At 34.6% G+C, this 24,124-nt stretch overlaps 1 protein-coding gene across 3 annotated transcripts in view; it reads left to right on the top strand.

The window, feature by feature from the left end:
- Positions 1-24,124, top strand: part of ADAMTS20 (ADAM metallopeptidase with thrombospondin type 1 motif 20) — a 151,788-nt gene that overhangs the window by 111,242 nt on the left and 16,422 nt on the right. For all 3 annotated transcript variants that reach the window (XM_088798904.1, XM_088798905.1, XM_019748447.3), the window contains 9 exons: positions 6,327-6,494; positions 14,797-14,970; positions 15,047-15,217; positions 16,607-16,807; positions 17,511-17,640; positions 17,852-17,946; positions 18,035-18,129; positions 19,230-19,363; positions 20,525-20,616. In XM_088798904.1, the coding sequence (XP_088655030.1) occupies positions 6,327-6,494; positions 14,797-14,970; positions 15,047-15,217; positions 16,607-16,807; positions 17,511-17,640; positions 17,852-17,946; positions 18,035-18,129; positions 19,230-19,363; positions 20,525-20,616 (1,260 nt within the window). The remainder of the gene's footprint in view (positions 1-6,326; positions 6,495-14,796; positions 14,971-15,046; positions 15,218-16,606; positions 16,808-17,510; positions 17,641-17,851; positions 17,947-18,034; positions 18,130-19,229; positions 19,364-20,524; positions 20,617-24,124) is intronic.

Raw genomic sequence — 24,124 nt, 5'->3', positions numbered from 1 at the left:
GTATACACTCTCATCTGCAAATAGTGACAGTTTTACTTATTCCTTTTTAATTGGATACCTTTTATGTCCTTTTCCTGTCTGATTGTTGTGCTTAGGACTTTCATACTATGTTGAATACAATTGGTGAGAATGGGCATCCTTGTCTTGTACATGATCTATACTCACTTTGTTGAGAGTGTTTTTTGTCATAAATGGATACGAATTTTGTGAAATGTTTTTTCTATATCTGTTGAGATGATCATATGATTTTTATCCTTACTTTTGTTTATGTGGTGTATCACATTGATTGATTTGTGGATATTGAAATGTCCTTGCAACCCTGGAATAAATCTCACTTGATCATGGTGTATGACCTTTTTAATGTATTGCTGAATTTGGTTTGCTAATATTTTCTTGAAGATTTTTACATCTGTGTTCATCAGGGATATTGGTCTGTAATTTTTTTTTTTTTTTTTTTTTTTGTAGTGTCTTTGGTTTTGGTATCAGTGTAACACTAGCCTCAGAGAATGAATTTGGAAGCTTTTCATCTTTAAGTTTTTGAAATAGTTTGAGAAATATAACTATAAATTCTTCTTTGAATACTTGGTAGAATTCACCTGTGAAGCCATCTGGTCCTGGACTTTTTTTTTTGGGCGGGGCAGAATTCTTTGATTACTGATTCAATGTTGTTACTAAAAAATGGTCTGATTCAGTCTTGGAAGTATGTATGTTTTGTGGAATTTATCCTTTTCTTCTGGGTTGTCCAATTTGTTGGTGTATAATTGTTCATAATATTATTTTATAATCCTTTGTATTCCTGTGGTGTTGTCACATCTCTTTCATTTCTGATATTAATTGGGCTCTTTCTCTCTTTCTCTCTCTCTCTCTCTCTCTCTCTCTCTCTCATCCTCTGCTCATTTTAAACAATGTGGTCATTGCCAAATTTACTGACTGAAAGCCCATTTAGAGAACTAGAAATTATTTAGCCTATGTACAGAATTAATTTAGATTTAAAATTAACCAAAAATCTATATAAATTGCTAGGCTTTCATTTAAAATCCCTGCTCTCACTAATTGGTTGCTTATCTTGATAGTCATTAAAAACATTTAATGTAGAACTTACAATTGATGTTAGAGCTCTTTTCTAATATTAAGTGTTTCTAATATTAAGCAGTGAATATTAGTTTTAATACTTATTCTTACAGAAGTTTAGCTAAAGTTTACATGAGGAATATAGAAACAAAAATATATGCCTTAATCCACAAATGGCACTATACAGCAGCAAGCGAAATAGACATTTCTAATCAAATTTCTAGTCTAGCTACTTTTTCAGTTGAACTTAATTAAAATACACTGCATGAATAATTCTCACTCTTAATTTTGACTTTACTTGCTATTCTGTAAACCAAAATTATTCTTTTTATTTGGTTTTCAAATACCTAGCTAAGTGATCTTTATAGCTAAAATTGACGATGATTATTACTATGAAAAATAACCATTACATTTTAACTGTACCGTCTATAATCAGCTCATGTGCCACCAGTGGAATAGCTACTGTTATAGGAGGACACGGGTCAATAAATTAATGCAGGAGCCTACGGTTCATGGTGCATTGGAATTATTTCCTCCTTTTAGAGTAAGAAATATAGAATGGTCCATAACACTCAAAATTAAGAAAAAGTAATACTGGGTTCTTTCTATTTTTTTTATAATCCTCCACAGTATGTCTGTCCTCGATAGAATTTATAGTGTGGCAGGGAAAAGAGACATGGAATAGACAATTACAGATATATTGAGATGTAAAAAGCCTAGGTTGGACATCAGACATGTTGCATCAATAAAGGAGGCTCTACGGAGGAAATGAGATTTAAAACTCAGTACTGAAAAATATATGTAGGAATTAAATGGAGGAAGGTTTTGGGGTGAGTGGAAATAAGATGGACAAAGGTCCTGAGCTGGAAATATGCAGAGTATTTTCTAGGAAACAGTGTTCTGTATGTCATCTTCCCATTTTCTTTTGCATTTTGGGAGACATTTTCAAGTTTGTCTTGCATGTAATCAATATTATGTTTTGCAGGATTCTTTATTAATTTTTTTTAAATTCTGCTATAGCATTATAAATGTCTTTAGAGTTTCCTGTGTTTGGATATTTCTCTTTTTTAAAAAAAATCATTTTTCTTTACTTTTACCCAATATTTATATAAAATAGATATTCTTACCAATATTACATATGAAAAATGGAGTTCAGCGAGGATAAAAAGTTACTTATGGTTACTCAGTTTGTAAAGTCTATTAAAGGCATTTATACATGACTAAGTTATAGTACAATAGTTACTTTTGAGGGCTATTTTATTGCAAATTAGGGAACATATCAATTCTCTCAGTGTATGTTTCCCACTACTGTCAGGATAGAGAGTGAAATCAACACAACAACTTATGAAAGCCTAAACACACACACACACACACACACACACACACACACACACACACTCTTCCCCCAGGTTTTTTATTTTCTAGAACTGGAGCTAAATAAACTTTTTATTTCCTTATTTTGTTTAGCAATTTAAGTTACCAGAATTAATCAACAAATCTCTCACAAATTAAGTCAATTATTTCACTCTTCTGTAGTTCCCTTACATGTAAACAAACAAAGCAATAATCCATACCTCAAATATCAGAAGTAATCTTATCCTGTAATTACATACAACTAAGCTTTATAACCAAGAATAGACTCATTCTAAAGTTAATTATATTAGAGTCAACTAATTTCAACTCTCCACCTTGGAATTGCAAGTGCCAGCCAACCTGCATAGCTCTGGAGAGTCTATTAAATTTTAAGGCTTTCAAGTTCTACTGTGTTTCAGTGTTCTGTTTGTGTGTGTGTGTGTGTGTGTGTGTGTGTGTGTGTGTGTGTGTGTGTGTGTTTAAGGCATTTGTCTTTGACTAATTTATAGGAATGGTCAATTCAGGTTACTTGTATTTAATGTTGCTACTCTTAAAGTGGGTTGCTTCCTATATCTGCTGTTCCATACTAGTTATGACAAAAATCTCAGTTTGACTATGTCAACTAAGGATTATAGAGGTGATTTTTAAGAAAAATTCTTTGGACAAGAATGCTATCAGTGAATCATACAGTGTTAATAAAACGTGAAGGAGGATAGGATGGTATCAGGGACATAAAATAGAGGTGAAAAAAAAAGATTGCTGGATACCAGAGAAAAGACCTGCCATATTTGGGTATTCCTACCAATAGGGCTATTTTGTGGAATATTTGCAACTCAATTTATCATACTTCTCTTCAGATCATGGGGAAAGATAACTTTAAAAGTGTAACCATGGCATAATTTGTTACAATTCTTTTGGATTTTTTGTTTCTTTCCTAGAGGAACTTGAGTTTATTAAGCAATAAATATATTTCATGGAATTTTAAGTGTTTTAATAAATTATTTTATGGTTTACTTAAAACAACTGAGAATTGCTTACACGTTGCTTAAGGATCAACATCTATTTATCAGCTGAGATTTATTGTACTTTCTGCTTTGTGAGTAATGTGGGTGATCTAAAAAGTCCTTGACCTCCAGAAGGCTGGGTACACACAGCATGTGACAAAAGTAGAAAATGATGAAGTGCTAAAAACAGAGTGAGACTCAGAAAAGTTCACAGAAATGAAAGACTGGTATGTATTTACTCTAGAAAAGGGGTTGACTTAGAGCTTTAAGGATAAGTCAGATTTAGAAAGCACTAGGGGAAGTGATTAGTCAAGGTAAAAGGAAATAATATCAACAAGGCACTGTCATTGTATATGTCACATTAAAGTGATTATATTATGCCTAAGTAGAGCAAAGGTTGCATGTTGGAAAGTAACAATATAAGGTATGCTGACTAAAATTTGGTGGATCAAGGAAGCAAGGAAGAGTATAATTTTTGGTTTACTATGAAAGACAATAGCTCTGAGCCATTGACAGTTCTTCAGAAAAAAAAAAGCCAATATGTTTAAAATTATGTTTAATAATAGTCTAGGTTACAGATTAGAATAACAAAGAAGAGAAAGAATCAGAGAGGACCTCAAGTTAGAGTATGCAGTTTTGTGAACAATGATTTTTAACTCTGATAGTATACTATAATGTTCAAGTTTACAGTCGATACATAGATATTGCGTATAAAGGAAATATACTGCTAAATTCTAAAATAGAATCTTTAATGTCTCTTCTTATGTTACATAGTTCTATAAATGAATTGGTTATTGTTATCAGAATATCAACAATGTACTGCATATTTACTGAGTTATTCCTGGCACTGTTAAATGAACTCAGAGAATTTTACAAAACAGAGATACATGGGCAATGTCTAAATAAGGTATATCAAAATATATAAGCCCATCCATCAAAATTGAGTTTAAATATCACCTTCTCCTTTAGTACTTACTAAATATTCCAGAAAGAAATGACTAGTTTTCATGAATTTCTTAATTCCATTATAGTTTTCTATTGTATCATTTGTCTTTAGTGTCTTTCAGTGCTTGTTGGTGTTTTTTTTTTCCTGATATATATTGGGTTTAATATTATTTAAGAATACTCTGTCATTCATCTAATAGATGATGTATCATTTAGATTGTAAGTACTCTGAGGATAAATCAAGGGCAAAAGCCAGAGATGTTTAATGAATCTGCAACTCGTGGTGTATGGTAGAAAATAATATTCATAGAAGGAATAAAATATCATTTCCCCATCTTTTACAAGTACTGCTGTGTTGATATGAATATACACATAATTATTTTTAAAACAGGCTAACAGAGTAATGAATGTTCTTTTGTTCAAATGTTCAAAAAAGTTAGAAAAAATAATATACACCATAGGAGAAAAACATTCTTTTGTGTGTGAACCTATATGTATACTCCCTGATAATATATGCTTGATATTCAATAATATATGATGTTTTGGGTGTAAAATGTTACACTCTTTGAAAAATAAACAGTGAAGTAAAGAAATAAGGAAGCGAGCAAGACAAGTGGCCAGGAAGAGTCGAGAATATTGGCAAATATGAGAAAGAAGGTTAACAGCAGGAAAGAATGTATCGTTAATACAGTTTAGGAAGACCCGGAGCAATTTTCACAGAATTAAGTGTGTTCTCTGTGGAATGTAAAGGCTGTATGTGTTCACGGGAAGAGAAGAGCACGTCTGATATGATAAGTCTTTTTTTTTTTTAAGATATGATAAGTCTTAATAATTGAAACACCAATTTAAATTGTCTACACAAATGGAATTTATACTGTAGATAGTATAAAATGGTAAATTATTCCCCAAATTTTTAAATTTAAAATATTTCAGCAACTAATCTGCATTAGTCTAATAGTCTTGGAAGTCATAATCTGCATAAAATACTTAATATATTACCTAATGTTCTCACAACCCAGTATGTATTTCTAAGTGATACCATATGTGAAAAGCTGTGTCAGATATGAGAGGACTGTACATCTTGTCTGAGAAGGAAAGCAATAGAAGAGGAAGCTTACATTTACTGAAGATACATCACGTGTAAAAGGGCTGGATTAGACATTTCATAGTCTTTATCTCATGTTAATCGTATAATAAACCTGTAATATTAGTGTTATCCCCATTTTATAAATGAAGAACCCAGGGCTTGGACGAGTAATGAAATGTACCTAAAGTAACCCAGCTAAAAAGTGGCAGAGCCTAAGCTCTTTCACTCTGTTGTACAGGCCTCACTTATAAAATGGCAAGTGGCTGAAAAATGAATTCAAATCATTGTTTTATCTATATCTTTACAGGTATTTTAGTTATTTTTTTTTTTACTAAATAGATTGGAAGGTTGATGGGAAAGAGTTACATCTTCCAGGTTAATGCAAAAAGACAAACCTGAAGTGCACTTTAAAGAAATACATTTTCTGCTTTCTGAATCACAGTTTTCTGAATTGAAAGATTACTGCATTTTTTTAAATGTCCAAAATATACTTTGCAGTGTGGAAGGCCACGTGGGGATAAAAACAGAACAGGTGGTGACTATATAAAATTGAAAGTGAATTTTGTTGAATTCTGTTCATAAAAGTTAACTGCTCATAGTCTTTCACCTTAAAAGATCTAAAAGCATTTATGTTCTAGAAATGTGTTTCGTATAATGTAGACAATAGTTTTTATAGACTCAATGGATACCTTACATCAACATCAATCCAGGACACATTGGCAACTTTTAAATTCCACTACTTAGAAATATCAAAGTACGTTTTAATGAAAATAGCAAAGCAATAACATTTTGGTTGCTTCATTGTGTACTTCTTGTCGATAAATTTAAGATAAAATGAATCAAGTGTATTCCTACTTGTTTTCTAGTGTTCAGCTTCTTGTGGTAAAGGTTTAAAGTACCGTGAGGTGCTTTGTATTGACCAAGTCCAAGGGAAATTAGAAGAAAAATACTGCAGTCATCTACAGAAACCTCGAACTCACAAAGCTTGTAGATCTGTCAGATGCCCTTCATGGAAAGCCAATAGATGGAAGGAGGTAAGGGATGTGTTTTATAATCATATATATATTTGCACTTAAAAATAATATCTTAATTCATTCTATGTACTTTCAGTAACCTTCAGAGTTTTACCCCACTAAAATGTGCTTTATTCTGTTATACATTTTTTGCACTAATGTCTGAATTAATATTGCACAGTATTAATATTTACTAAGTCTATAGATAAATCACAAGTTAGTCATTTGACTTTCTTGCGGCTGTAAACTTTACATCAAATTCTGTTACTGAATACTGGGGTTGAGGGGGCTACCGATAATCATAGTATTGTTCCAGGTAGTCTAACAGTGAAATATATATGATGATGTATTTAGTAATTGTCACATTCCCACATGAAAATCTTGTATTTGAGCTAAGGTTGCATCTTGGAAATGGGACTGGTAAGTTCCAGAAGGAATCTTAATTGGAGGTTGTTTGAAAGAGACATCAGAACTAGATGCCCAGGACTAGCTAAGGCTAAAATGCACACACACTTAGAAAACCTTAGCAAAAAGGAAGCGGATTCATAGAGGATGTACAGGCTGAGAACTCAGTTTATAAAAGAAAGGTGATCAATACCTGCCCTGGCATGCTCAGGGAAGTAAACTCAAAATCTAAATTTGGGGAGGCATGCCTTTCAACGTGGTTGTCAAGCAAAGACCCACTTGGGAAATACTGAAGAGGCAAAAGTCATGAAGGAAGTCATAAACATTAACTAGCAGAACTTCCCAAGGCCTGATTTCAGTGGGGTTAGACTTTCGACACAGCGTCTGGATAAGCAACACTTCAGGGTGCTTTTCCATTTCTACTGGGGACCTAGTCTTGCAAAAGGAAAAAGAAACCTATCTTCTGCTGATGGAATGTCCTTGTCTCTGTCCGCTGTTGGAGCTATGTCTGTTAGGAACAGACGGGTTCAGACAAGAGCTAGAAAAAGTATATCCCCCTGGGCTTCTAAGTTATCAGCATTCACTCTGTGAGGGCAGAGCCTTGGTGCAGGGAACCGACTTTGGAATGCCGGTATATCAACATGTCATTGGTACTGAATAAAAAGCTCCCAAACTGAGTGAGCATCTCAGATTTCTTTGGAGAAGAAGCAGCCCCTGTCAAGTGTTGGGGTGCTGATAATTGTGGTTAACATTTGACTGAAAACTAGGGGCAAACACATCTCTGTTATTTTATCTCCCCCCCTCCATTACATATAGTTTTTTTTCTTTTCTTGAGCCATTGCTTCTACATTTAATTTGGGTAAAGTAAATAACATTATTTTTACTAGTTTACCAGAAGCCATGATTTAAAAGATCTCCTACTAACCTATTTTATTTAGTGAATACCACTACTACCCTACTGAGTTGTTCAGGAAAGAAATGCCAGATAATTCTGTCTCCTATCTAGGTAACTCTTGAATGTCCACTGCAACCACCCCAGTCTAGTTCGTCGTCATCTGTGCTCAGGTGTACAATGGCCTTACATATATGTTTGCCATTATTTACTTGCATAGAGTGTGAACTCTACAAGAACTCAAATATGATAGTGTCATTTAATATCGTCTATGACTTACGTTGTCTTTAGGGGGTAAGTCTAAAATCTAACCCATGCTTATTTCTTCAGCACTATCCCAGGCCACCAAGTCTTAGAGACAATGGATGCTTGTTCACTAGCCTAGCATCTACTTAATACTTCTTAGTTTGAATACTATGATTTAGTTGCAAAAAAGACTTGCCATCTCTTAATGTATTAGTTATATTTGTCATCTGTGGTTTTGCTTAAAGTGGGGGTGTGCCTTACTTTATCTGGACCTAGATGTGGCAGAATAATGGCAGTGGAGCTTTCCCCCAGAGGGTGGAACTCTGTGAAGGCACTGACTGAACCCAGCATGTGGCAGATCCCTCCTGATTCTAATATCAGGCGGGAGCTGCTCGGGGGTGGGAGTGGAAGTGGGAGAGACTTGGGGCTTCTTGGCCACCAGTGTTCCTATTGACCTCAGGATGCTTTTGCTGCTCTGCAGCTGCTGCAGCTGATATAGTTGGTATTCATGAGAGACACTCTCTAAGTCTTGACCTCCGGCGCTGCAACAGTGAATCGGTCATCAGTGCTAACGAGTTGGCCTTGGCTTACCATCGCGTGTGAAATTCCGTTAGAGTCACTAAAGGAACGTATTTCAGGGGATTCAATGATACAGATATGAATACCCAAAGACTATAAAAAACACAGATGCTTTTGTACAAAGTCTGCTTTCTTCTCTTTGAATTGGTTTTCCTTGTCATAGAAATTAGCTTCATATGCCCACACAGTCCCCAAATCTCTGCCAGAAACAAATGACCACTTGTGAAGTCGTTGGCTTTTGATTTATTCTATAAAAAGTACCCACATGAGGTTAACAATTGCAGGCTGTCATTGCACTACATATAATAATATATTCAACAGAAGTGTAATTTCAGAGGTAGTTACGAGATAATCACTGGGTGCTTGCTACTTTGTTCTGACTGCATAAATTGTAACATTGCTTTAATATAATCACTCACTATGAAATAATTTCATTTTATTACTATTTTACATTACACCTCATATGGAAAGACTCATTTGGCAAATTGCAACCACAGAGGTGCTCAAATGAGTTTTGAAGTAATATTCTTCATTTGGTACCGTGTTTCCCCGAAAATAAGACCAGGTCTTACATTAATTTTTTGCTCCAAAAGACACATTAGGGCTTATGTTCAGGGGATGTCATCCTGAAAAGTCATGCTAAAGCTTATTTTCCGGTTAGGTCTTATTTTTAAGGAAACACGGTATTTGATATCATGTTTCTTAATGAAAGGATTTAGTAATAATACATTTTAATGAGTGAACAGGGCCATTTGTCCTCTGGGTCCAGATGTATACCTTTTAGAGACAAATTAAATACTAAATTCATTTAAGTAGCAAAACATCCCTCTTCTTTGGAACCAAAAAGTTTTGTTTCCACTTAATTTTACCTATTTGGGAATAACAGCTTCACTTTGTAAATTCAAGTTTTTAAGGCTAGCATGGTGCTAGAGTCTTCATTGTCTCAACCTCATCTACATATTTCAGTGCCATAGTCTTTATGTTAAAAAAAAAATCCAGAATTCTTACCTCCCCTCATCACATCAATTCTGGGGGACAACTTAGAAAGATAGGTAAGAATCTCATTGAATACCTACAGAATACCTTACTGAATCTAGAACTACATGGCATCAGCCACTTACGTAGTTCCCCTTCTCTGAGACCCATTATTGTCTTTCTAGTATTTTAAGATCAGAGCTGGAAACAAAGGTGATACAAGTTCCAAAATCTCACAAATCTACTGGCCAGTGCCCCCTTTTCCCAAAGCCCCTAATTTGAAGAAAAAGAAAAAAAAATGAAACTATATGCTAAATGCTAGCATGTTTAAATTATTTTATATTTCTGTAATTCCATATTTTCTACATTTCCAAAATACATACATCTATATTTCCATATTATCAAAAACTTCTGATGTATACATACATATATAAACTCCTATGGTCTAAAAAGATAGTAAATCTTAAAGTCCTCATAGCCCCTGACCAAGAACTCAGAACCTCCTCATCTCTATGCTCAGGTTAAGAGATGTTTCTACCAGTGAACACGAGCAGAAGCCCAAGAAAAGGGAGGATGTCTTTTTGTTCTGCGGTTCATGGGTGGGCTATGCTTGTCAGCCTTTTGGAGCTAGTGCCAGCAATTCTGTTTTTGCATTTCTACGCCACCTGTTACCTCTCTTTGTGTATCATCTTGATGTTTCAGATGGCCTTGTTTTGGGTGGGCTGAGATGACTAACACTTTTTGGTATGAGACATATATCAAGAAACTTTTCAAGGCAGAAATAATTGTAACACTGTGAGAGAAGTGAAAAAAATGGGACTAGGCCGGGAGCAGAAGGGGACAGTCACTTCCTGACACTGTGTGAGCAACTTCTGTATTCCTCACAACTGTAGGTATCATTATATTCATTCTGCAGATGAAGAAATTACAGTGTAAGAGGTTAAATAGTTTGTGGAGGTCATGAGCCAGGAAGTAGAGGGAGGCGGGGGACAAGCATTTAAACACTGGTCTATTTGAGCATTCCCTACTGTAGTTGCTGCCATAATCATTTCATTATTATTGTACATTAGCTCATCCTTTACTTCCTTAGCAACACTGCCCCCCTTGCAAGGGCACCTAAAGTCAACAACTGCAGACTGTCATTACACTGCACAAAATAATTCATTCGATAGAAATGTGATTTTTGTGTTGTGCTGAATTCACTGCAGGCTTATTTATGTTTTTTAAAACTCTGTTCCATAAATAATATATATATATATATCTATATGTGTGTATAGATATACATCTATATATATATATATATATATATATGTACATATATATATATATATATATATATATATATATATATATATATGGAGAGAGAGAGAGAGATTGATTATATGTCATGGGAAAATAACTGAGAGTTTAGTTGATTGCATATTAAATATGATATAGTTGCTTAAATCACTAGTTGCATATTGCATATTAGATTACACAATAGGTGAATAGTGTTCAAATCTTTGGCACTAATACATCCTGGTCAGATTTTTGGAGCAGTGCCTAATCTGGGACCCACACTATAAGAAAAGTCTTGACAAAGTACCAATTCCCCAGGGCAGTTTAATCAAATGATGACAGCTATTCTGGATCCCTTCCCTTGTATTCTGTTTCAAGTAGGAAAAGCCTTGAGTATTAGTGGCATAATCTCAAAGAAATTCATTGTCTGGAAATTGGAAGGTCACTGGTTTTAAGTATGATTCAGTAGCTTGACAATATAAGCGTGCTGGATTGGTATTTCTGTGATTCTGTTGGTCAACTCCTAATGGTCATAAAATAGCTGCTACAGTTCCAGGTCTCAGCTTCATACTTTCTCACATGAAAGTTTGTATTTGTTCTATGTTGGTAAGGAGGACAGATTATGGACAGGGGATAAAAGTTTAACGAAGAATATTTCAGCTCAATGTAAGACAGTATTTACTAACAAGAGTTATCCAAAAATGGAGTAACTGCTTTCAGGATCTAGTGACTGTACCCTGACTGAGGCTATAGAAGCATGGGTGGGAATGATGTTTATTTATTTATATTACTATAAAAAGGATTTCAGAGTTGAAGAGAAATTAGATACTCCCAGGGATTAGATACTCCCAGAGGCTTTTTTAACTCAAAATGCTGTACGACTACTGTTAATACTGCTGCTACATTATTGACTCATGTGAAATAAAGCATGGTTACAAATAACTGACTATAATAACATCAAAACCTAAATTCATTAATAAGAAATTATAAATAATGCATCAAGAGAGAAGACATCACTATTTGCATTTTAAATAATTGTTTATTAAACAGCAGAGTAAGCCGGTCTTTGATAAACCTGTTTTTGCAATGTACATGCTAACATTTCATTACCTCTGCTCTACAGTAGCTAACTTGACTCTAGTACCTCTCGATTGGCTAAAATCTACTGTCTCCACTTCCACTGTCAAGTCTTTAAAGTGCCAGTCTTTGCAGTGTTATGTTTCTGTATAAATAGCGTATGTGGCTGATTTTTCCTATCAGAATTAAATTATGCAGTGTTGGTGGGTTAGTGCATTCCGATCAATTATTTGTGTTATACTCATAACGATAGCCTCACATTGCCTTCACATTAGTTAGCTGGATTAAACAAAATGTAACATGCTTATGAATATGTAGTTCTATAAGACTATTAAATAACAGTGCACATTCTGGGGTTAGAGGTGGACCCAAGAAGGTCCTCAGTAAGTCACTTGACTTAAGAGCAGGTGATCATATCTTCACAGCATCCATGACCATGAGGGATGGGCTAGGCAAAGGTAGTCAGTGCTACTTTGAAGTGTTGAAGTGCCTTGGACATGTCCATGTAGAAAACACATGAAAATTCTGGTAAATGCATGAGACAGTCTTGTAAATACATGAAAATATAAATGTAGAGCTTGGAATTACGATCAAGTCTAGAGAGAACAGATTTAGACATTATTGGTGCATAGAAGAAATTGCTGAGAGCTCAGAGGATTTAAAGAGAAGCAAGTTATAAACAGAACCCTGAAACATGCTAACTTTTAAAGGCTGAGCAAAGAAAATAGAATCAGTTAAGAACTCTGAGGAGGTGCAATCTCAGAAGAGGAGACCACTGGCACCAAAGGGATTTCAATCACAGAAGCCACAACGGCTCGACAAAGTGGGCAGTGGTACTGAATGAGTTAGTGAGATTTAGAAAAGATTTTAAAAGGTTTTATTGGCAATTAGGGTTATCGATGATACCAGGCTAAGTAATATTTCATTTAATTCATAAATTCTCTTCTCTGTTCAAATCTAAAGTTGCATCGATTTACTCTTTCATACTCTTATCTCTTAAAAAAAAACTGGAAAGCAAAAGTTACTTGTTCTCTTCCAAGCAGTAGTCCATTTTGTTTCCTTTCAGGGAAGAGGTCCACAACAGTAATTACCCATGGCCTCAGTGGATTGTTTTTAAACGCGTGCTATGATCAAAGGAGCAATAAACCATTGTGGTTTATTGAATTATAGAAAATTATATTGTCTGTTAGAACTTCTTGCTAAGCTATGTTTTGTGAATTATTTTTTTCCAGGAATTATTTTTTTTCAGGTTTAGAGGCAGGAAGTTTTCCAAATGTAGTTTATATTTCTGACATTATCCCTGGAAAATGTTTGCAGGAGCCTTATTTTGTAGGCTAAACATTTTCTCAGGAGGTTCAGATAAGCTAAACTACATACAGATATTTTGGTCTACTCATTGGGCCCTGCACAAAGCACACATTACGATTGTCTTTATATAAAGGAGCTTTATGTGTTTTGTGAAAACATTCATTACATTGGCACAATTCGACTGCTTACACATAAATGAAAGTCAATATAAGCTATGTTGATATGCATCATATTTTTTGTAGGTTAAAAAAATAAAAATTCTCTTTAAGTCAGTTGCTGCTTATACACACAAGATAGAAAACTACATTTTAAAGTATCCTTAGAGTCAAAATGCTGCAACTATCTAAGGATTTCGAGTCTCCCAAATGAACTAAATTCTTATCTTTTGTGGAATTTTAATTTTCATTCATGGTTGAAACCATATTCTGCAGCTATATTTTTACTGTTGTGGGGAAAAAATTACTTACTCTGGAACTCTTACAGAAACAGAGAAATTAGTGAAGAACCTGATTTTTAACCTTTATAATATCTCGTGAGCAACAGTGATGAGTCCCCAGACATTGCTCATTGTGACTTCCAATCCCTTCAGGGATAACAAAGAGTATAAAAAAACCAAGTTAGCAAATTAAATAAATATCACTGGTTGTTCTCCGCACTTTATTAATGCTGGCATCACAGCTTGGTTGTGGCCAAGCTCTGTTGTTACATGACCTGGCATTCTGAAAAGGCCGGGGAGGCTGCCAAGTCCTTCCCCATCCCCTGGCGGCAGCCCAGCGAGAGCTCCAAGTCTGGAGTCAGAACTGAACTTCAACTTGCTTCACTATTAACTAGAGGGAGCCACTCAGGCAAATGACGTAACATCTCTGCATCTCAGGTCCTCAGCCCTGTACCTCCTTTGTAGAGCTACTGTTAGGAATAAATGTCTGGAAAGTGTTCTGCGAACTTTTACGAATAATATCAAGTCTTCTTTATACAGATAAGAAAAATGAGACCTGGAGAGGTTAAGACAAGGTTGTCTGAGTGTAGTTTATACAACCAGCTTCCCAAAACACTTGTCCATTGAAATATAACCGTAAATCAACAAATTAGTAAATTTGTTCCTCAAAGTATAGTAGGTACTAGAGGCATAAAGATGAATATAATGCAGTTTTGGAAATTGTTTCTTTGAGGAAGACTATGCATACAGTGTAAGTATTTAAGTGATTGAAAACAAAGTAGAATAGTTTTGTTGTGTGATAAGTTTTATAGATATTAACTACAATTAAGTCAGAAGAGAGAGTTATTAATTGGGATGGAGTATCTGGAATGACATATCACATAACCTGTCATAGTTTCTATAAGGCTTGAATAGATATTGCAAAATAAAATGTATATTTGGATAGATGCTTCACATCAGACAATCTTGAAAAATACTGATTGTGTGTATTTTCCATCTAATGCATGATACTATATCAAGTTCTCTGTAAAAAAAAACAAGAAAATATGTCTTGGCACTATTTTGCTATTTTTACATAGTTTGATATTTGTTGGCTAATGGTTCAAATCATTTGGGCTTCTTTGTAGTGCTCTGTGACCTGTGGCTCTGGACTTCAGCAAAGGGATGTGTACTGCAGACTGAGAGGTGTTGGTCGGGTGGCTGAAGAAATGTGTGATCGGTCCACACAGCCTTATTTTCAGAGGCAATGCTGGCGTCAGGACTGCACACAGTACCAGTGGGTGGCAGGAGAGTGGCCAGATGTGAGTATTGACAAGTCAACTTTCCAAGCCACTGCACAAAGGCATGCGTTTATTCATTTTGTCATTGAACTTTTAGTGTTCGACATCATGTAAGAAAAAGGAGACACATCGGCAAGTGAGGTGCATTGATGCTCAAAACATTCAAGTGAATGAAAGTTTTTGTGATCCGTCAACCAGGCCTCTGTCAATCAAGAAGTGCAGGAATCCTCCCTGCAAGTACATTGTGGTAACAGCAGACTCGTCTCAGGTGAGGCAAATAAAGGAAGTTAAGAATTTTTGCTCCTGGAAAACACATGTGAGTCTAAAATTTGATGCAGTTGAAACTAGGTCTAAATTTGAATGTGGGGACAGATAATGGTATGCATATCAGTCAAAGGAGAAACCACTGACAGTTGGATGTTGCAAATACCCGTAGAGTAATAACAACATAGATGTTAAACTCCAGTGCAGTTCCGAGGGCCAACTAGTGACAACTGTGAAACCCACTCCTTGGAACGATTCAGCAAACTGGCCCTGCAGAATTTCCTGCTTTTTAAAAACAGCTTTATAGAGGTGTAATTGACAATCATAAACTGCACATACTTGAAGCGTACAGATTGATAAATTTTGATGTATGGATACACCCATAAAGCTGTTACCACATTCAAAACAAAGGGCATCTCCATCACTCTTCAAAGATTCTCATGCTGCTTTATAATTCCTCCTTTCCCCTTCCCTCACCTCCACCCTCAGGGAACATAATCTGTTTTTAGTGTATGTCATTATGTTTGTTTGCATTTTCTTGAGTTTTATATGAATGGAATCATACGGCATGTACTATGTTTTGTCTGATGTTTCATAAGTATTTTGAGATAATTTATTGCTTTTTATCATTGAATATTTCACTGTATGGATCTCTTTAAGTCCACTAATCTTCTGTCATGTCAGATTTGCCATTATTCCCCATCCAATTTCCCATCTCAGACAGTGTAATTTTCATCATTAAAAGTTTGATTTCAGCTTTTTTATACCTTCCATGTCTGCTTAACTTTTTGAACAAACTACAGTTATTAATAACTTTTTAATGTGCTTCTCTGCTAATTCTAGCATCTCTATATGTGCATTTACAACTTAGGGAATTTTAGTATATTCATGTTTTTACAACCATCACCATGATCTAATGCTAGAAAATTTTATCACCCCAAAAAGAAACTCTGTATCCATTAGTAGCCACTCCTCATTTTCTCCTTCCCCAAACTCTAGGCAACCACTTATCTATTTTCCGCCTGTATGGACTTGCCCATTATGGACATTTCATATAAATGGAATCATACAATATGTGGTCTTTTGTATCTGGCTTCCTTTACTAGCATGCACTACAAATAGAAAATCAAGCCTGAATGTGGATGCTTTCCATCTATGGTACAACTCTGGGAAAGTTGCCTAATGTCTCTGAACCTTTATTTACTCATATGTAAATGAGGCTAATAAATAGGATTGTTGTGGAGGTAATATGGCATAGTTTGTGTTTATATATTTATGTGTGTGTGTACATATGTATGTGTGTGTGTATATAAATATATATAAAAATATGTGGTGAATATTAGGTCCTGGTTAAGTTTAAGGACATCTTCTCCCCCTTATAATTATTTTCCAGTGTGCAGGTAACTGTGGATTTAGTTACCGACGAAGGATTACATACTGCATTGGGATCCAGTCTACTGAGAAATATAAGCTCCATCAGCTTTGGCCTATAGACTATCAAGAATGCCCTGTGCTGCCTTCCCCACAGCTTCACAAATGCAATTTTGGGAGCTGTTTGCATGTGGCCACTTGGAAAGTTGGAAAATGGAGCAAGGTCAGTATACAATTACGAATTCAAAACCTTCTGAATGAGACTTTCTAGGGGAGGGATGCCTAGTAATTTGCATATCTAACTAAATCTCAGAGTTGTTTCAACCCCCTATTGTCTAAAAACTACTTTATCAGTTATTTGCATAACTATCTCTTTTTCTATGCTTGCTGTAACCATCTTACAAGGAGGAAATATAACTAATATTTATTTCAGTTCTTCTGAGAGCCTCTCATGGTGGCTTGCATTTTGAGTGGATGCTCAAAAAAAGATTTATTGGTGAAGAAGTAAATAAATCTAATACATGAGTAATAAAAGTTATTTGCACTATATTCCACTTCCACTTTAATTGATAGAAAGCATGTAAATATTGCTTTGCAAGCATCATGTAACAGTGAGAAAAAACACAGTAGTCTTAATAACCAACAATAATTAATGTTCATTAAGCATTTATAATATTCTGTGGATATAAGTATACAAAATAAATGGTAAGAAGCCAGTAACTGAGACATCATAGACTCAGGCTGATGCCTAAGATTTACTCCCACCTGTGATTGCCTAGCCTCCAGGGTATTTCTCCTTCTGCAGTAACTCTAGCCACTATTGATCATCAGTTTGTTCCAAAAGGACCTCGTCTGAGAGGAGGAGATAGGGATTCAATGGCTTTATTCAGTACAGGCTTTAACTTCATACTTTACTCTGTTCACAGTGCTCAGTCCCATGTGGAACTGGTGCAATGGAGAGACGAGTGGCTTGCATGGCTGAAAACGGTCGGTCCAGTGACTTATGTTTAAAGCATTTAAAGCCGGATGCGCAAAAGAAATGTTACGTCAATGACTGTAAGTAATAGACTTCAGAACTCTACCTCGCACCTACGTGTTCCTAAGAAGTTTTAATTAAAATATGAAAGTGAATATTGGTAGTAGTCATATGTTCTACAAAAGGAAGTGTCTGTTTTTTCAGTGCATAATGTTTCTATGACTGAGTTCAATTCATGCGGTGCTTGTAATGTGTTCATTGTTGACAAGTTCAATTTACTTGTCTTTGAAGGTAGAACATTTACCAGTTGCAAAGAAATCCAAAGGCAAAACAACATTACCAAGGATGGTGACTATTACCTGAACATTAAGGGAAGAATAATAAAGGTATTATGGAAACAGTTCCTATTTGATTTTTAACACTGACCGTTGACTTTGGGAAAAGCTTTTCTAGATGTTTGCATTTCCCCTTTAGATTTATTGTGCAGGTATGCACTTGGAGAATCCCAAGGAATATATATCATTGGTCAAAGGTGAAGAAGACAATTTTTCTGAAGTGTATGGTTTTAGGTAAGAGATGTCTTTTGGCTTCTCAGTGCATTTTTATGGTCCTTCAAGAAAATTCTAGCATTCAGAGTGATACTTGAGTTGTTTACAAGTGGGACAAGTAATTTAGAAGCAGGTGGACATACTAGGACCTAAGTTAGACGTTGTCCTTTTTTGTGCAGTAATACAGACTTGAGTATTAACATGTATTGCTGAGGAGACTGACTGAGAAGGATACTGTGGAGAGCAGTGGGACAACAGACAAGTGGGGAATTTAAGACCTATGTGAATTTTCATAGAAATCATATTAACGCCAGTAACAAAGTAAGGAAAACTAGAGATGAATTACTTTTCCACAAACTTGTCTTGAATATGCCATTGCTAATTTCATTCGAGGTTTGACAATTAGGTTCATGAACTCATCCTAGAAAAAGTGCTACATACCTCATTGCTGAATATCACTACAGTCACCTTCAAAGTACTCCCCTTGGGAAGCTAGGCACCCACGCCAGTGCCTAGTCCACCCTTCCAACAATTTTGGAACTCTTTTTCTGGAATGGCCTTCAGAGCTGTTGTTGTATTACCCTTATTGTCTTGAATGTCATCAATATGTCTTCCTTTCAATATTTCCTTTATCTTCGGGTAAAGAAAGAAGACATTGGAGGCCAGATCAGGTGAGTGGGGAGGGTGTTCCAATACAGTTATTTGTTTACTGGCTAAATACTCCCTCACAGACAGTGTCATGTGAGCTGGTGCATTGCCGTGATGCAAGGGCCATGAATTGTTGGTGAAAAGTTCAGGTCATCTAACTTTTTCAGGCAGCCTTTTCAGCACTTCCAAATAGTAAACTTGGTTAACTGTTTGTCAGTTGGTACAAATTCATAATGGATAATGCCTCTGATATCAAAAAAGGTTAGCAACATCGTTGCAACAAGTTCTCGAACTTAATTGTCAGACCTCGTATGTAACCCTTTAGTAATTTTTACTTCTTTCTCATTTAACTTGTGGACACTGTCATACTGAAGAGTGTATCTTTTACTTCCCCACTTTCAAAGTTTACCATTTATCTACATTATGGGCTAATAGCTGTATCTAATACTAAAAAAATTATAATGTTGTTCCAGACTACAAAATCCATATGAATGTCCTTTTAATGGAAGTAGGAGGCAAGACTGTGAATGTAAAAATGACTACCTGGCTGCTGGACACACTGTTTTCAGCAAAATAAGAATTGATCTCACTTCTATGCAAATTAAAAGTAAGTGCTGAATCACTATTTACAAAATTAAAAACCTCGATCTGCTAATGGAACTCTAACAATATGTGGGTTTATGTAATAGCCAGGGTATAGCGAAGGGCCTAGCATTGCACAATAGTTACTTAAATTGTTTTTTAAGTTATTACATACTTCTTCTGCAATGACATGGACCATGGGGACACTTAATAAAAAATGTAGTGGTAATGATAGTGATAAGATTTTACCATAATGTCTCTATTGATCTTTTTAACAACTAGTTGTTGCAAGTGATAAAATTAAGGTGCAGTTACAGAAGTTAAGTGCCTGGTCCCAATTCATACAGTTAGTAACTGGCATTGCAGAGAGATAAAGCCCTATCCACAGATCCAAGACTATGCATCTGCTGCTTATATATGAAGCAATTTATAATGCAGTCAAGTCAAAATGTACTTAGGAAACCTAATCTATACTCAGCAGCCTGCCATTCTAGAAGTTACGTACCTACGCAAAAAGGGGATTAGGTGCCTTACAAAAAAAGGAAAAATTACATCAAAAATCAAAGCTCTCTACCACATAAGAAATCAAAGAAAATAGCACACTTTTTAGCTGGGAGTTTTTGAATTGCCTAAATGAATTTATATATATATATATATATATATATATATAGATATAGATATAGATATAGATATAGATATAGATATAGATATAGATATAGATATATATATATAAATATAAATATATATACACACTCACACACACACACACATATATATGTATACATTGTATATATATACATATATAATCTACATATACACAGATACATATATATAGTATAGAAGCACTCATGTGTTGCTTTATCATAATTTATTTACCTTTAAATAATGTTTTTTTTCTGTAATTTTGCTCCTGACCTCACTTTAGTTTTAAACTTCTGGTTTAGTTACAGATGTGCCTGTAATTTTTAGGGCAATTGAAGAGGTGCACATTATTGTATTAAAGAAAAATTATTTGTTGAGAGTCTGATCTATGTTATGTACTATAATTATGAAGCATTTTTGCTTAAAATGTTGAATTAATTATATAAATATATTTAGGAATATATGAATAATGTGTGTTTGACAATGAAGATTGGAAAACATAAAGTACTTCAATGCTAAACAGTTTTACTTTTTTATTTTCTAGCTACAGACCTTCTTTTTGCTCAGACAACATTTGGAAAAGCAGTTCCATTTGCGACAGCTGGAGATTGCTATAGTGCTGCCAGATGCCCCCAGGTATTTCAGAATTTGTTTCATTATTTTCCCCTCACTATGCAAAAAACATTGATACTGTTTCTCTTCATTCACGTCCTTCACCAGAATATTGCAAGAAATATAATAGAAAATGCAGACTTCCTATATGAATTTTGTTTCAAAGGTTGTGGCTAAACTTTGGGCGGGAAACACATTTTTGCCAATTTTGGGTTTGTTTAAACGGTGTAATAGCAAGAATTTTCATATGTTCAGATCCTATTTCTCCTTCAATGATGCTTTGTAATTTCTAACCTTTCCACGTAGTCTATGGAAATGACTGGATATTCGAGTATGTTATAAGGAATGGATCACAAGCATGTGATTTTCTACACTACCGCCAACATCAGTTATATTAATGAGCTGGGTCTGTAACATTCCCAGAATAACTTTCTATTTGTGAAATAGTACATTTCCATGTCTTTATTCTTGTTTTAATCCTTTATTTCCGGAGTTCTCTTCACATACCCTTTTATGTCACCTGTGATTTCCAGAATTGAGCATGCTTCCTAGAATAAATGTACTATCTCATTTTTAAGAAGGAATTTTCTAAGTGAACAGCATTTTTATAAGATGGAGAGATGTAAGCTAGATGAATATAGCATTCTTAGGTAGATTCTTATCTAATTGAAAAACCATGCACAAGAGGTAGTAATTATATTATTGATATCATTTTGAATAAAATTAGCTAAATGTTTTGGCATAGCCCTCTGTTCTTGGAATTTCCCATTAACAATTTTTATCATATGATATATAAGGTATGCTTATATTAGAAAGAAAGGGAATTTTCTGTATTAGAAAATCAGACTTAAAGGAGATGAAACGACACTAGAACTATGGGCTGAAAAAAAATAAGGAAAGTTAATTGGAATAAACAATAAACTTTAGGTACAGAAATAACAAATAAAACCTGGCAATGTCTATGAGAGAGACGTAGGCGTTTTATTCAAGCACCATGAATTCATTAGGAGTCACATATAGCATGAGGTGATTTCTAAACAGCCTAAGATAAGCATCAGGTACCAAAACACAATATTGGAGACTAAAAGATTTATTTATACTTGACACTGGAATATTTACTTTAAAATTTCTGTTGGGAAAAATGAATTTTTAATTTATTTAGAGGTAGGAGGTGACAACCAGGGGGCAAAAGGACTATTTAAATCATGTTACAGAAAGAAAATGAAGAAGGTGGCTAGGAAGGGATAGATAACTATCTTTAAATAATTAAGAGCTCCATGAAAGAGGAGTGAGGTCAGTGTGTGTAACTCTAGGAGGCATTAATAGGGCAGCAGATTCTCTTTCAAGAGAAAAAAGGCTTTTGACAGGGAGGGTTATCCAATAAACAGACCTCCCCGCCTGGTAAATCTCCAATTTTTGCCTGTATTTTTAGAAATTGATATTGTATCCTACAACTTTGCTGAACTCATTTATTAGTTGTAATAGTTTTTTATTGGATTCCCAAGGATTTTCTATATATATGGTGATGTTATCAAATGAAGATAGTTTTACTTCTTCCTTTGCAATTTAGATACATTTTATTTCTTTGTCTTGCCTCATTGCCTGCGCGAAAACTTCCAGTACAGTGTTGAATACAAGTGGTGAAAGTGGATACCCTTGCTTCTGATTTTAGGGGAGAAGCATTTAGTCCATCATCATTTAGTCTGTTAGCTGAGTGTTTTGTAGATGCCTTTGATCATGTAGAGGAAGTGCCCTTGTATTCCTAATTTAAGTAGTTTTATCATGAAAAGGTGTTGGATTTTGTCAAATGCTTCTTCTGCATCTATTGAGATGTTCCTGTGGTTCTTGTCCATTCCTATAGTGATATACTATATCACTGACTGATTTTTGTATTTTGAAACAACCTTGAATTCCTGGGGAATATCTCACATGGTCATGGTATACAATCCTTTTTATATGTTGCTAGATTTGATATGCTTTGTTGAGAATTTTTCATCTGTATTGATAAGAGATATTTGCCTACCATTTTCCTTTCTTGTGATGTTCTTGTCTGGCTTTGGTATCAGGAAAATACTGGTCTCACAGAATGAATTGGAAAGTGTTTCTTCCTCTCCTATTTTTTGGAAGAGTTTGTGAATAATTAGTTCTTTGCTTACTGTTTGGTAGATTCATCAGCAAAACCATTTGAGCACGGGTTTTTCTTTGTGAAAGTTATTTTAATTAGTAATTCAATGTCTTTACTTATTGTAGATCTACTCAGACGTTCTAGTTCTTCTTGGGTCCATTTTGGTAGTTTGTCTTTTTAGGAATTTGTCCATTTCATAAAAGCTATCTAATTGGTTGGCATATAATTGTTCATATCGTTTCCTTTATAATTCTTAATAGTCTTATAAGATTCACAGTCATGTTCTCTCTTTCATTCCTGATTTTAGTAATTTGAGGCTCCTTTTTCTTTTTTGGTTTATCAGTTTTTGTGTTTGTTTGTTTTTTCATAAAAACAACTTTTAATTTGGCAAATTTCTCTATTATTTTTCTATTCTTTATTTCATCAATTTCCACTCTATTATTTATCATTTCTTTTCTTCTGCTTGCTTTAGATTTAATTTGCTCTTCTTTTTCCAGTGTCTTTAGGTAAAAAATTAGGTTATTGATAATGAGATCATTTTCATACTTAACATAGGCATTTGCAGCTGCATATTTCCCTTTAAGCACTTCTTTTGCTGCATCCCTGAAGTTTTGATGTATTGTGTGTTAATTTTCATTCACCTTATGGTGTCTTCTTTGACCCACTGGTTGTTTAAGAGTTTGGTGTTCAAATCACCCATTTGTGAATTTCCAAATTTTCCTTGTTTTTGATTTTTACTTACATTCCACAGTGGTTGGAACACACTTTGTATTGTCTAATCCTTTTAAATCTACTGAGGTTTGTTTTATTGCATACCATATGGCTATTCTGGAAAATGTTCAATATGTGCTTGGAAAGAATGTATATTGTGTTGTTGGGTGAAGTCTGTTTGGCCTAGTTGATTTAAAATATTGTTTAACTCTTCTTTTTTCTGTTGATCTTCCTAGTTCTATACACTGAAGCTTTGCAACCACTATTTTTGAATTGTCTGTTTCTCACTTCAATCTTATTGCTTCATTTACTTTGGGGTTTTGTTGCACATGATTATATGTTTACAATTGTCATAATTTCTTGATACATTTTCCCTTTTATCATTATAAAATGTTCTTTAGCTGCAGTTTTTCTATGTTTTAAAATTCAAAATGAATCAGATATTATAAAGACCTCTCAGCTTGTTTACAGTACATGGTATATATGTTTTCATCCCATTTACTTTTAACATATTTATATCTTTGAGTATAATCTATTTATATCTTTGTCTCCTATAGGAAGAACTTTGTTGGACCTTTGCTGTTTGGTTGCATTGTTTAATGTCATTACTAATATGTCTGGATTTGCATTGGCCATTTTGCTTTTTTTTTTTCTATATGTCTTATGTTGTTTTGTTTCTCTGTTCCTTCCTTACTA

The sequence above is a fragment of the Rhinolophus sinicus genome, chromosome 1, assembly GCF_057876585.1.
Source record: "Rhinolophus sinicus isolate RSI-liver-muscle chromosome 1, RSI-T2T, whole genome shotgun sequence".
Lineage (NCBI taxonomy): Eukaryota > Metazoa > Chordata > Mammalia > Chiroptera > Rhinolophidae > Rhinolophus > Rhinolophus sinicus.
The sequence above is the reverse complement of the archived record's forward strand: the minus strand, read 5'-3'. Positions and strand labels throughout refer to the sequence as shown.